Source organism: Ooceraea biroi, chromosome 4, assembly GCF_003672135.1.
Source record: "Ooceraea biroi isolate clonal line C1 chromosome 4, Obir_v5.4, whole genome shotgun sequence".
NCBI classification, from domain to species: Eukaryota; Metazoa; Arthropoda; class Insecta; order Hymenoptera; family Formicidae; genus Ooceraea; species Ooceraea biroi.
The window spans coordinates 6,150,184-6,165,025 of record NC_039509.1 but is presented as its reverse complement, the minus strand read 5'-3'; the positions used below and the strand labels follow the sequence as shown (position 1 = coordinate 6,165,025).

At 39.5% G+C, this 14,842-nt stretch overlaps 2 protein-coding genes across 2 annotated transcripts in view; both read left to right on the top strand.

The window, feature by feature from the left end:
- The window catches only part of LOC113561760, a 33,298-nt gene extending 30,307 nt beyond the window's left edge, over nt 1-2,991 (top strand). The window contains exon 4 of the mRNA XM_026968917.1: nt 2,894-2,991. Coding sequence (XP_026824718.1) covers nt 2,894-2,991 — 98 coding nt within the window. The remainder of the gene's footprint in view (nt 1-2,893) is intronic.
- Nucleotides 2,992-2,993: 2 nt separating this feature from the next.
- Nucleotides 2,994-14,546, top strand: LOC105282516 (UPF0602 protein C4orf47 homolog). Its single transcript, XM_011344517.3, has 3 exons — nt 2,994-12,595; nt 12,877-13,144; nt 13,993-14,546. Exons 1-3 carry the CDS (start codon nt 12,263-12,265, stop codon nt 14,376-14,378), a joined length of 987 nt encoding a protein of 328 aa, XP_011342819.1. The 5' UTR covers nt 2,994-12,262; the 3' UTR covers nt 14,379-14,546.
- The last annotated feature ends 296 nt before the right edge of the window (nt 14,547-14,842 follow it).

Sequence of the window (14,842 nt, the reverse complement as noted above, 5' to 3'; positions counted from 1 at the left end):
TCCTACTTCCACCCTCTCCGTCTTTCTCTCTGTCTGTCTTTCTCTTTCATCTTCCGACGCTCTTACGTCGTCGTCATAAGGCCGGGCGTGAGCAGTTTGCAAAGCTCTCGTCGCAAGACGTAGTTAACAGGTCCACCCGCGCACACGGCACCGTGTATAATACACAGAAGGAATCCCCGAGGACCGCTTGACAGCTCATTTCGCATCCGCCTTTTTCTAGTGCGGCGATTCTTTAAGTCCCGGTGCTCGAGACCGCTCGCGAAGAAGCCAGCGGAGAAGCAGAAGAAAATCATATTTCCGTGTTGCCGTCTGATTGATCGCGCGATTACGTGGGATGTCGCAGGGTTCCCTTGATTCTTGGCCACGTGAATTAAAATTTCTGCTTCCGTTTGACTTACCGTGTGGCACTAATTAATTTCGTTGAGCTTCGAACAAATGGTTGCTGCAGCCTGAACAGTTGCAATTTAACACATGTGTTTGTATGAAAATTATGAGGGAAACGAAGTAAACATCGAATAAAATCAGAGTTGCGACAGTCGATAAATTTCGATAAATTTGTAATGGAGCGGAAAAATAGGGCACCGTTCGAATAATAGTTGCGTGATAGTGCACCTCGATTGGTAAAATTAATGAAATTGTTGCGCGCGTCTCTCCATCTACCGTGATATTATGAAGTATCGCATACATATGCAAGTAGCATTGGCTAATTAATTCATAATTAAGCCGAGATCTCACGGCGCTGCGAAATACTCCGCATAATCCATGTCGGATGAATGGATTCGTGCCGGTTAAGAAAATTACTGAATGTTCGCGTGATTTGAGAACGATCTTATTATTATGCACGTCTCACCTAACTCGTAATAACTCAGCTTTTCTCTACTTTCTCCCATCGAAGACGAGCATTCGGAATCGATTCTTGTGACAATTGGAAATGTAATTGTATTTCTTCATCGCGGATTAACGAACGCATTTTCAATAAGATGAGGAGCAATTTAACCCAGTAAGAATTTAGACGATTCGATTAACACGGAACGAAAATCCAGGTTTTAAGAACCGGTTTATCAGGAAGGCGTGTAAACAAAGTTGTAAATTTTTCTCAGACCGGTAGCGTTTAATTGAATCTTGGGAAGAGACGGCGCATTCGCATGACTAGCCGCTGAAAGCATCACGCGGATATAGCATGTTTTCGCCTTCGAAGGAACCGTAGAAATCGATCGAGCTATACGTATTGCGTATTTGAAACCAAGAAGTAAAAAGTAATGAAATAAAATTAACGCACGGTCGCTGGAGAGAAACGTCATACACGTAATGTCGTACATGCGCATGCAACGCTAACACGACTAACATAATTTTCAAATCAAATATATACATATATGCATTTCGTGTATAATTTGCAATGAAAATGACTGATATTGCAGGACCGTGAGAGTATCAGAGCATATATTATTAACCCATGCTGTATTCACGCTGTAATATAAGCATCCGTGCGCGCGCACAATTAAATGTAGAAAGTTAAAGTTGCATCATCGAATTATGCGTCGAATTGCGAGGAAATTCATACACGTGCACAGCGTTGCATATGCAGCACGTACGCGAAATACAGTAGAGACAACAGATTATATTAGACTTGTCATATGAGTGTCTTCCACTTTATATCAGTTGACCGAGAGTCAATTGGTTGATAATATGTTGCACTTTCCTTGATTACAAATTGCTCTATTTGACGTGTCGAAACAAAGATTTTTGGTTTAACTGTTGTTTGTTTCAATGAGCGGTAAAAGCGATACTTTTTTCTGCGGTGGTGACGAGTGGGCTCGATCGGCCATTTACGAAACTCGTGTAAACCACAGCTCTTGTCACTTTTGAATACGACAGCCACCCATGGATTCGAGTCGCATTTGATATTTTTCCGCGAGTTTTATGGGTGGCCGAATTCGCGTTTATATTTTGAATTTTTAGGTGATCCAAAAGCCAAACATCGGTTGCAATCGCCATAGGCCAATCCCTCGGCTTTTATCACGCTGCTCCGTGACAAACCAAATAAAAGAATTGAAGCGCTGTTCCTTTTTGCGAATGTGCAATATGTTTTGTTTATTTCAACAAAATAGATTACTTACAAATGCATGATACAGATATAGATATTCTTATGTAAATCTTCATCTTAATCTTTTAATTACGTGTTGCTTATGTGTTTTTAACATTTATTATCCAATTCCTTTTATTTAAGATGTCAATGAATTGGAACTAATAAGTAGACGAAAATAATTGTATAGAGATCAATAAATTATTAAATGTGATAGCAAAAAAATACATTTAATCTAGGTAAGTAAGAAACCTGATAAGACATTTACATCGATCACTTTAGAAAAGTAGAAATTCAATATGGAAATATTACTTTCAATCGTTAGTGGAAAATTTGTACGCGATTTTCATACCTATATTTCTTCTGAAATCCATTCTTCTCTACTCCCTCAAAAAATCTTATCTTTGAATTGAATTTGGAATTAAAAGCATATTTTTTTGTTCGAGAAATAAAGTAAGTATTACATTAATTATAAAGTGTAACGAATATTGATTTAATAAAGGTCATGATGATTTGATGACGTACATGTTTCTGTTTTGGATTCCTGCAATTTGTATGAAATATAATATTTTTAGGATACGTGTACTGGAAAAATGATACTCGACTTTAATCTGTTACGTCCTGTTCGTGATGCAATAACAGCAAAATATCGAGAACGAGCGATTTCTCTCGCAAACACGTCGAACATTTTTTGAAAATCCAACTTGCGGTCTTGAAAATATCACTCGACGCGTCGTAAACAAAAGCATCAAAGAGACAGGAGCGGTAGCATTGCATTGGATTAATGGCTATGTTTTCGTATTATTACAGGAGAGAATCCAGCTGCCATGCAACACGGCGGTACCTCGGCCCCCCGGGCGACCTTTATCTTCACCGTTGTGATATCACTATCGTCGCTCTTAAGGTGACCGTGATGACCTCGGTGCATTTCGGACTTGCGATTCGAATGGTGCTAACTCCCTCTTTCCCCATGGACGATTCGTGCATCCGAAATGCCCTTTTGAGACGGACGCGAGTGTTGGGCGTTAGGTTCCCCTTTTGCAGGAGAAACTACGTGCAATTGGTGCGCGAATTACATAAGAAAGAAATTATAACGTGTATATTCTCGCATGAGTCGCACACACGTACGTGCGCGGCAATGACGGGCGGATATGTAATTCCGTATCAAATCCGACTCGATTGCGCACGTAACTTTTGCGTTGTTGCGACGAATGGCTTCGCTGGAAGCGTCACTTCGTCTCGCAGCCGCGTCGCCCGGCGAAATGGCGCGTATCAGTTTCTACAGACATTTCCTGAGCGTTGTTCGAGAAACTCGACTAATCGCTTTCACAGCGGCGATCGACGTGGGATTTGCGTGGAACGAATGGCGTTCGTGCCGAGAACGCGTGCTGCAAATTTCGGCAGGAAGGAGAGAGAGAGAGAGGAGAGGCTTTTTGTCTCTCCCTTGCTTGCTCGCACTTCGTGCGTTCGAGTGCTCTCGGTACTTGTACGCGTCGTTATTGCGCGCATTTGCCGCGCTCGCGAATCCGTTAATTAAGAGATTCCAATCATGTGATACGTAACAAGCGCGAACTATTCGCGGCATACATTTGCGTCACGAAGTATGTCTAGCAAGACAGCCACGTGATGATTCTATCAACCGCGATCGATGACACTTCGGTTCTATCGTTTCATCCTCGTCGCGGAATATTTCGGCATCCTCCCGAATTTTGCCGATGATTTCCGGGAGTACCGATGAGAATACTGATTTCAATGAGAAATTTGTCGATTTTGAATTTATTGATGCGTATCGTTCTACTGTCGATTTTAATACATCACTCTTGTTTTGGGGGATGTGACAACGAATTTCTAGCGATCCGAGAAGACGAGCCTAGCGAGGGTACAGCGAATGTGTTCCATGAAGTTCGAAGATTTCGGATGTGTACATATACTTTTGTACATATATATATACTTTTATATATACGCGTATTTGTTGGACTTATATTACGTGTGTACAATGTTATGTACTTTTTAGTATGAGAATAACGTTATAAGGTTCCAGAACGTCGAATGACACCGTCCAAAGAATTCGGCACACTGGCTACTGCTAACTAGACGATTAAATAGCGTTTCATCGACGTTGAAAAACGAAAGAAAGAAATTAAAAAATTCTCTGGTCCTCTTATTACAAATTTTTTGGTTTTGACTGATTTATACGATTATGTAATTGCATTCGGTTCTGTACAGAGCACACACAGGGACGATTTCACTCGTTCGTGACTCATAAAATTTTAATCATGCATAGAAATTAGGTACATATCTACATATCATTATCCGCATTTCCATTTTGCGTTAAAAATGTAATTGTCTGATAGAATATAAAATTTGCTTGCTATTAAAACAGATTCTGTTGCAATGTTGCAAATAAAACGATCACGATATTTATTATTAATAAAGAAATGTTGCAAAAGATTGGTTTTATCTATGCAAGGTGTCATCATTGATGTAGACACGATTCTGTCTGATGGAAGCAATATTTTCGAGGATCGCATTGGGCCGAAGAAATTGATCTTTGTCGAGCGTGAAGCAACGATTGTGGTTCGCTATTGTTCGATATTAATTTAGTATGTTGGTCATGCAACGACGAGCAAAACAATATACGACGAGCATATCTATCCATCGCTATTCTCGTTTGTTCGCTTAAATACGCCCGAATACCAAGTCAACTATGAAAAGATTATGTAGTCATCACGGGCTACGCGAAATATTTTGTTACTGTGAAAGCTTCGTACGATCGTTTTTCCGTTCATTCGACATATTTTTCATTTGCCTACAAATTGCTATGTTCAAATTGGCTGACTTTCGAAGTCCTATAGCCTTTTTTAAAATAAATATAATAGTACATATGTTGCTTTATATAAATTCTTTATATGTAAAATTATCGAAACACTATAACTAATAGTTCTTGAAAACCAAAGTTTCTCGTTGCAAATATATAAAAAATATTAAAAATATAAAATATAAAATATTCAAGTTTATTTTCATATATTATATTTATATCAGTTTTCACGTAATATCAAGGGAAACAGGATAATGAACGAGCAGATGCGAGCTGAAAATCGGAAGAAAGCGAGTTAAATTTGCAAATAACGTACTATTTGCATTTTTAAAATTTTACAGCGCGCGGAACTTGGTGGTGAGTATACGATTGCATTAGGGATGTACTCGGGCAGAATTGTAGCATGCATCGGGACGTGCGGCACCGTAAAAGCGCGGCAGTTGGACGAGGATCGATCGAGCAACAAATTGGTGATCGTGCCGATGGAAAATGAACCGTTAAGCAGCCTCCCCTCCCCTCTCTGACAATGACATACGGTTAGTTTGGCGTAAATCAGTAGTTTCTACTCGTGGCGATGCTCCCGTTCACCGGCTGTGTAATGTGATAATTTAACAGAGGCATTACTGCGTGAGCAGGTGCAAAATATTTCAACGAGGCGCGCGCGGCCGCGCGCGATTCGCTACGCAAAAACCACATCCGCGCTGTAACCAATACCCGCGATAAATTTAATTATTATTTCGCAGCACAAGCGGAAAAGAGAGAAAGAGAGAGCGGAATCGAAAGCGCGCGCGATAGGAAATGCATTCGTAATGATGTTCCGAACGTTTCGCGCTGGCGAACTATCCGGGTTTTCGGTTTCTCGCTTTCCACGGCTTCTTTGGCGTTTCACGTTTCTTCGACTCGTCATTTTCCCAGGTTCGCTTTTCAACTCCTTAATGAAAGTTTCGGAATGACGTTATCCCGTCTCGTTGTTTCCGCGAGGCGTAACGCTCAGACGGTCTTAATTCGCGCGCGAGGGTTCTATTTGCGAATTAATGTCAAGCGCGCGAACTTTAATGGATAGCTTTATAACTACGCAAGTGTGAATTTTGCATACGAGCTATTTGTTCTCGCCTGCTGACAGGAAGACCGAATCTTATCAGTTCCAATTATTTCATTCGTATGTTTGCGCGTTTTCGAGTAAGAGGGAAGTTATTAGTCGTGGCGAATATCATTCGTTTTCAGAAATCATTTGACGAAGCTCTATCGATCAGGAATAATTTTTATTTATTGCTTTCTTTGTTCATTTACTTCAGTGAAAGTAGTTAGAAATTGAATGCGATCGTAACATCGAGCGTAAAAATAATTGCGTTAATGTGTCCCAAACTAAAGCCCCAAGCGAGTCTCGAAAATATTGCATTGAAGTGAAAATAAAATAAGATTCAATGTCCTATTTCATGAGAAATTAACATTTAATAATATTTCTATTTTGATAAAAATTCGCGTAATTTCCACTGTTGGAAATTGCTGTTTTAATATAAAATAAAATAATATAAAATATAAAATATGTCAGCGATATTGCAATTATGACAAGTTGCTACAAATGCTATGCACACTCATTCGTTATATAAGTATCATTTTTTTTATTTGCGAGCAATGCGATATTTTTATATTGCAAATTTGCGCGTTACTGCACGCTGTACGTTTCACCAAACTTCTCGTTTGAAAAAAGCTCGGACTTCGCATCTTTGGAAGATTAGATCTAATTAAAAGTGGCCCTCCGGAACAAGCGTCGTTTCATTTTGAGTTTCTTTCTCTTTATTTGGTCCAGCCAGTATGCTGCCATTGTTCACTGTGCGACGTGACGATTACCGCTGGTGCAAGTCTCTGGATAATATCATGTGAGCACGTATACGTCTGGGTACATGAGTGCGCGAAAGATAACAAGCAAAATAATCTACGTGTGTTCGATAATATAACGCGAAATTAGAAGTTAAGCCACGGAGAGGTGGTATGTCATTTCGGAATGATAGAAGAGAGTATACGAGTGAGAGAGACAATGTGACAATGAACGTGTACGTGTGTTTGCGGGCGCGCACGTGATGACGCGTGACTTCGCGCGCGTGCACGTTCTCCAATGTATTCTATCGTCATTAATCACACTTCATCCCCACGCATCCATACTAATGTACTCGCAGTAATGGTAAAACCAAGTCTGTAAGCATCTGTAAGTTATTGGTACTATTATATCATCAATTGTAATGCGATTAAGGCATTAACGAATTCACGAGGAGATCAGTCGTCCATCACAGGCGCAGAACGAAAGAGAGAGACAAATAGAGAATTCATTTAATGTCGATATACTCACTGTTCATTATTTATAAAGACTCGAATGCAGGTTACAATAAAATGCATAGTACTTAATCGAGCGTTCTTTCCTACTCATTTTCCTCCTGATCCCAATGATATTCTGCGCGAGGTAACGAAAGACCATTGTACCAGCATCTTAGCGTTTGAGTGACTAATTGGCTCAAATCCGTGCTGGCATGCGTATTATTAATTCTATTGTGCGAATTTAATGAGTTTCTATCGGTTTTGGATTATACGTTAGGTCCATTGGAGAAGAGTCCGGACGAACCTCACTTAGCATCTATTACGAAGAGACGTCTCATTAATTCAACTCTACTATACTTTTGTGATCATTATTTGTTCATCAAAAAGTGAGAGGGATCTTTTGACACAAACATCTTTTTTAATGATTGTTCTTGGCGTAATTATAGTCGATATCAGATTATTTCATATTAAATTACATTATTATTTGTGATCGATATCCACTTCGTAGTTATAATGTTTTCCTTTTGTTCTCCCTCGTAATATAGTCGTATATCCCTAAACTACAAGCGAATTATATTTTCTTCGACGTAGTAGTCGAGGAAACTTATTCGCGAACAACGATAAACTCGCCGAGCGAGTTGGGTGGCGATAAAAGCCGCCGGAAGAGGCCTCGCTGGAATACCGGGTGAACAAAAAATTTGAAAAAAAGCGAAAAAACGTAACGAGTGCTGGCGGAAAAAAGAACACCGCCATTGCCATACTCCGGGCAAACCGGATGCGCGCTAAGCATCGCGGTTTTTAAAAGCTCTCTTTTCAGCAATACACACTGTCCTGGAAAAATACTAAATCAGAACTATGGCAGTGACGTTTGCTGTGCGCTGGTGCATATATATATAGAAAGAGAGAGAAATATATGGAATACGGATATGAGTGAAGCACATCCTCGCCGCTGTAAACGACGTATCGTAACACATGCGTGAGTGAGTTTCGGATGCGAGTATAGGCAAGTTATACTGTTTCCGGTAATTTCTTTTCATGCGATTATTACGACGAATCCTTTTCTTTCTTTTTCACAAATTTTTAAGCGGTACATGTATAAGTAACATCGGACAAATATTAAAATTTAAACCATTCTTAAAAAGCAAATAATTAGTTTTAAATTTTGATTACAATATTTTGTGAACATTTCAATCTATTTCATTAGGGAAAGGAGTAATCTGACACTCTGCTCTCTCAAGTTTAATGATAATAATCAGCAGCACATAAGCTTCAAATTTTTAATTAATTGTAAACTTTTTAATCAAGAAATATGCTAATATAATTAAAAATTCATAAGTTTTTCACACTTGTATCTAACTTATAGATACACGCAATAATGCGGAACAATAACATGCATTTAAAAGTACACTTCGACTGTGCTTTTTTCCTTTGCTAATGTTAACCATATTTTTCCAGATTAAGGGAAATATTATCCAACCTTGATATAAGCATTGCTGAGGAAACATCGGTGAGACAAACCGCTTTATTTCGGGACAGTTCTCTCGACCATGCTGTTGCACGCTTCCTCATACTTCCATTGTCCTGTCGCTCGCGCGAGTAACGTTTCTCTTTTTTGCGAGGTGGCAGCGGAGAAAGACATAAACCCTTTGTCATAATTTCGCACTGTGGCGGCACACGTAGTGGATACGCGACGCGTGGAATCTTCTGGCGCATACCGTTGCCGGGCTATGCATCATCTCGACGCAGTCAAGTTGCGCATGTTTGAAAAAGGGACAGAGTCACGATGTATGTCCATAAAAATCATCCTGCCGGACTTTTTGAGATCTCCTCGATCATTCTTTTACTATTTTTTGTTTTTCATTATTTTTTTCGGCATTTGCGTGCCGACGTTCGGATTAATTGGTGCCTCTACGTGTGTTTGCGTATCGGAAAAAATTGTTTGGAAGAGATGCGAATGCGCGCAAGAATTATTATTGGGGAATCATTAGCAAAGATTCTGCACGATAAAACACGGAGAGGCGAATCGATGGCTTTGCGTCATGTCAGTACGCATTCTGTATGGATACGTGTACTACGTACACACGGGGGCTTACGTGCAAAGCTGAACGCGTATTGGTAGTCACTACGTTGACCATTGTGTACGTACTATTACAATGTGTGTGGCTTAGCCAAGTCAACACGCCGACAGAGAACGTCCATTACTTCATCAAACCCTGGCCATCGTCGACAGATCCGTCCACCACCAATTTGCCAACAATCGCGACACTCAGCGAGTATAAACAGTTTGGCTCTTTGACTACAGCAAGTAGGATAGAGTCTGAACAGGAAGTGTATACGCAATTCAGCGCCGTGCGTGCGACAGAACAGCCAGCAACGTGGAGAGAAAGAGAATTCTCTTTTGCTAATTATCTTAAGACGAGTCACGCTATCTTGAGACGAGTCTAAGTGTCCAATATAATTAACAACAGCACAAATATGTAACTTATTGTGATGTAATCTCCGAGACAAATCGCGTAAGCGGCATCGTGATCTTCGCAAAACGCAATATAAAGATAAGAGGATCCATTTATTTCCGCGGGGTTCCGACAAAGCGTTTCAGGATTACAGCTTGCTGATCCGTGTCTACAGCTTGGAGAAACGAGAATACAGAAAGACGATGCGGTCGTCGGTAAGGACGTCTAGCGAACCTTCGGCTTAATTGTAACATTTAATCGCGACGCGACCGGGTCGTCGGGTTAATTATTTAAACCCCCTTAGGTTAACGTTAAATTAATGAGCGTAGCCCCGCAATGGTACCGCAACATCGATAATTCTGCAGTTCTGCGACCGCTTCTCTATTGAACTATAATATTGGGACACGTACCGCTCGCAGAATACCGATAACTCGTTTATATATCTCGTTTGTACCGTTAACGCTATTGTTTACGACTAGTATCACCGACAAGCCTTTTCGGATTACACAGAAATAAATTGAATTACAATTTCGAAAATTGATAAAGATTGGTGCTTCATTTATAACCCGCTCCGATCCTTTTTTCATTTTTTTCTGCAACGTACCGCGACTTAAACTGGATATTTGCGATAGATATTTTCAGTCTTTCTTGCTAATGAAATTGACTCAACACGGCGACATTCTAAAATTTAGATGGTCGATATCGTTCTCGACGTCTTCCAATTTCGACTCTCGTTAAACAAAATGTATACGTAAGACAATGTTCAAAAATGTGCGCGATTTCCAGAACACAGAAAAGTGATAAAAAAGTGCGAAATATCATGCTAAAGAGATACGTAGTCCGCGTGTTCCAGATGTTTAAATTACTAGCAATGGTTTTTATGCGCGGGGCACGCAATGAATTCAGTGAAACGTAAATGTTCGTCGAATTAATTATGACGTGGGTGTAAAGCAGAACAGGATTCTCATTAGCGGCAATGCATTCAAATCTGACTCATTTAAGCTCGTTGAGCGTGAAAATCAGTCGCGCGATCGGATCTTTATTGTTTCCGCAACAAGCCTGGATCATTTTAACGTTTAGCTGTCAAAAGGTACCCGCCCCGGTGGTAAACTGTAATGCGTGCCTGAATGCTTCGGGGAATATCGGATAACCAAAGGATATAATGCTATCACACAGTTTCCCTGTGGTGTCAGAGACACACCGAGATCGGGTGCGCCTCTGAGATCAGCCGAACCGCGCCAATCGTTCTCCCTCCATTTGCAAATTAAATGGTCACGTTCTTGATTTCAATTTCACGGCAGGCAATTCCGAGTTTCCAATGTAACTTGTCTTAAACTCGGCGACCGGACGTTTAATCTTAATCGATCTGCCGTCTTATCGCAAGCCCGATGTATATCAACATTTTTCTATTTCCACCGTTGACATCTCTATCGACTTTCCCCGCCACTCTCGTTCTCCGTCTCGTTCCGTCCATCCTTCCCCGTTCCTCTCGTCGACTTTTATCCGTTTTCCTTTACCCATTCTACCATACCCCGTTCTTTTCGACCAGCGATTTCTTTCCCGTCGGGGGTTTCGCCACGTCTTTCCGTTTCGCCGCTTTCCACAGCCTTCTCGTTTGGCTCCTTACAGATTCCGCAACTACTCCCGTTCGGAAGCGAGCGTCCCCTTAGCCGCCTCGAGTCTTATCTTAATGGCTTGCCTTGGCAATCGAAAGTTCAGTTATTATCGCGACCGTTGTCGCCCCGCTTCGCGAACTGCGAGAGGTGGATTGCGCGGAAGCATCGTGCTAGATAGAGAACTGTGGAAATTACTAGGTTGACGCATACGCATGGCTACGGGCGAGGACAAACTTCGCTTTTTGGAGAGCCGGGAACTTTCGAAGCTGAACGATATTGTCGCCAAGTCGATTCATCTGGAACTGGGAGAGAGTCATTAAAGCTAAGACTTCTCGATTCGAGAGAAAAATACTGTAAATCACGAAGTGACAGCGGATCGATTGATTACAAGTTCCGAACTAACAATTGCGTTATCATAAACATCGACCGGTGCGTCGTTTACTTTATGCGAGCCTTTGTTATGTCGCTTGGCCTGGAAATCTCAGGAGACATTGTTAGCGATTTCTCTGTACCAACATTAACGAGATCTGACAGCATACAGATATAATCGTTCTCGTGAGAATATATTCCTTTAGCATGCAGCTTCTCCAAATAAGCAAACGTTTCCACTGTTATTGCAACGAAAATGCGCGTTACATTAATATCGACTTAGTAAGTATTATTTTATTGACATTATTGATAGCAATTGGCTTAATTATTCATAAACTCATTTTGAGATGCTAATATAATGCATTATATAGGAAATATTATTCTTGTATGTTTAATGTTATTTTCCGTGCAAAAATATAGAAATTATTAAAAAGTAGTATAGTCGAAATCAATTTTTCTATTAATAATTCCTTTTCGATAAATGAAGATCACGTGTTTCGTATAAAAATAAGATATCTTCATCGCGGATTCATATGACGAACTATTAGGTTATTTTAACCAGAAATATAACAATGCTAAAATTATAGTTATAAGCAAAAAGAGAAGAACTATGAGTAAAAAATATATAATAGATGATACACTTGTTGGTCGTCATTATGGGCAAATTGATCTCGAACGTGTCGGTAATGCGTATTCTGATAGAGAAACTTGTGATGTAATCACAGATTTTTTAAATGTAAAAGAAATCTTTTTAGGCTTCTTCAGCGATCCGCCACCAGGTCCTTTCGATGTTTATCGAGGACCTGCGACATTTCGTGAAGGCATTGATAAGGGACGACAGATTCTCGGCGGTCCACCCAGTAAATTATTTGAGAAAAAATTTGAGCGATTTTTGGAGGGCGAATCACTTACGGAACCATGGCGCAAGGAGGTAAAGAAACGAGTATTTATTTACACGCACGATATCTTGCATGAAATTACAACTTAATCATTTATTCAGAATAAAACAAAAAAGTAAAAAATATTTCGAATTGAATCAAATTTTTGCAGCACTTACAACTTGAAGAAACTTTTTTATAATACAATTTAATTATAATTTAACGTACGCGCGAGATAATCCATTTGAAGCTCGATTAAAACTATATATGCAAAAGCATTATAGAGAAAGAAATTAAATATCTGTTTTTTATATCTTTGACGTGCCTCGGTATGCGACCGTTTCAGTTACAAGACGAGAAGAGGAAGATCGGTGATCGTATGCTACCGACGTCTCCATCGAAAAAGCACTCGACGCCCGGAGATTGGTATGGATGCTTCGCTAAATCGTCTTACTTCAGTCCGGAGCTAAAGGTAGAAGCGAGAAAAAAGACGCCGGTTCTGCCTAATATGAAGATCAAGCCCAATCCGCTCGGTGGGCCGGGATACGCGGATATTTGCCTCAATCCTTATCCGTCCTACTCCCACGAGCCTTACGATCGCGTACTTGGTAAAAGTAAATGCGTTTGCATTACGTTTACCTCACTGCTGATCTGATTTTCTCCTCTCTGCTTCCTTGCATAATTTTCAGTAGATTATTCAGGCACGTAATATCCGATGGCCAATACATTGGAAATGGATATCACTGAGATATTCTTAAAAAGAGTTGCTCTTTCAGAGAGTTTCTTTTTTCTTATATTAAGGACCATGTAAATCGTTATTTATCTCTAGTAATAGAGATTTATGTTATAAGTTTATTTCGATGTTGAGCTGAATATGATAAGAATAAATCACGCGCATACGCGCTATTCAAAGTGATCATTTAAACTATTGTCGAACAAGTTTTCTTCTGTTTTTATTTTATTGCACGTACTATTATAAAGCGCTTTTATCTATGATTTTTTGTCAGGGAATATCGTTATTGTCAATGAACACGATATGCAAAATCGTTCAAAAACATTGAAAACATTTTACACTGTTTTGCAATTTTTCCGATATTGTTTTTCCAACATTTTCCATTTTTTAAAAATTATCTTGCGCGCATACGTTTATATTATGTGTGTGCATACGTGTATTACGCGATATGAGAAAATTATATTCTATTGTACGCGATATGAGAGAGCTGTCATTAAAAATAAAAAATAGAATATAACTTCAAATTAAAATTGATCAATTAAAATCAATTCAGGTTTTAATATTTACTTCATTTTATATGACAGATTATAATTAATTATTATAGTTAAATAAAAAGGAGAAATGTATCGCTCTATTTCGCGAGAATAATTTTGAGAATAATATTTGTAATTTGAATTTATGTGAATTTTTCCAGTTTCTCACGTGTATCATTATTTTCTGATAAAATAGAAGCGGTGTCTGAAGGTCGGTTCTTGACGACCAGCGCGCCGTCAGATTATTTTCCTCCCAATCCTTATAAGGATGAGAGGCCAGGACCTACTTATATTCGCCCGATTGAAATCGCAAAGAAGATACTCGGCGCGCCGCGATTATACGTTCCTTTTCCCAAGAGGCCTGGCGGAAGTCACGACGGTTGTTTCAGCAAGTTTCCCGAGTACATGAGCGATCCTTACATTAAGGCTAGGGCCAAACCGGCTGCTAAGCCCAAGTTTATAAGCGGTGCACCTTCCTTACGATCGAAATATACAAACAGTATTATCGCGCAGATAACGAGGATATCATGCAACGCTCAAAATTATCAGGAATATCGAGAAAGAACGTATCCTTTGCACTGAAGAATCTTTTCTTAATTGCACGCTCTTTAAACCCAAACTCTCCGTTGAACTTCCATTTTTTTATTTTTTTTCACGAGACAACTTTTCTTACAGTTCTCAATTGAATGAAAATTTTAATTAAAGAGTTTCATTTTAATCTGTAGGTTTTCATATTTTATTCGATATTTCGTACATCATTATTGCATTTGTAATTATATGATATTATCCAAATAAAGTACATATTAACAAAATAGAAATAAAACATTAATTATTGAAATAATTGTGATGGTGAACGTACTCCTATATGTGCAAATTTAGTTTTTTAACAACTAGTTCGCGTAATTACTTTACTCCCTTTACGCTCTGTAGAGGACTTACAGAAAGTCCTGGACACATTTCCATGTAACTGTGTCCACAATAGGAATTCGCGTCAGCAAAGGCACTACCTTTTGCTGTCGTGTTTCCATCACAGGACCTGCAAATCG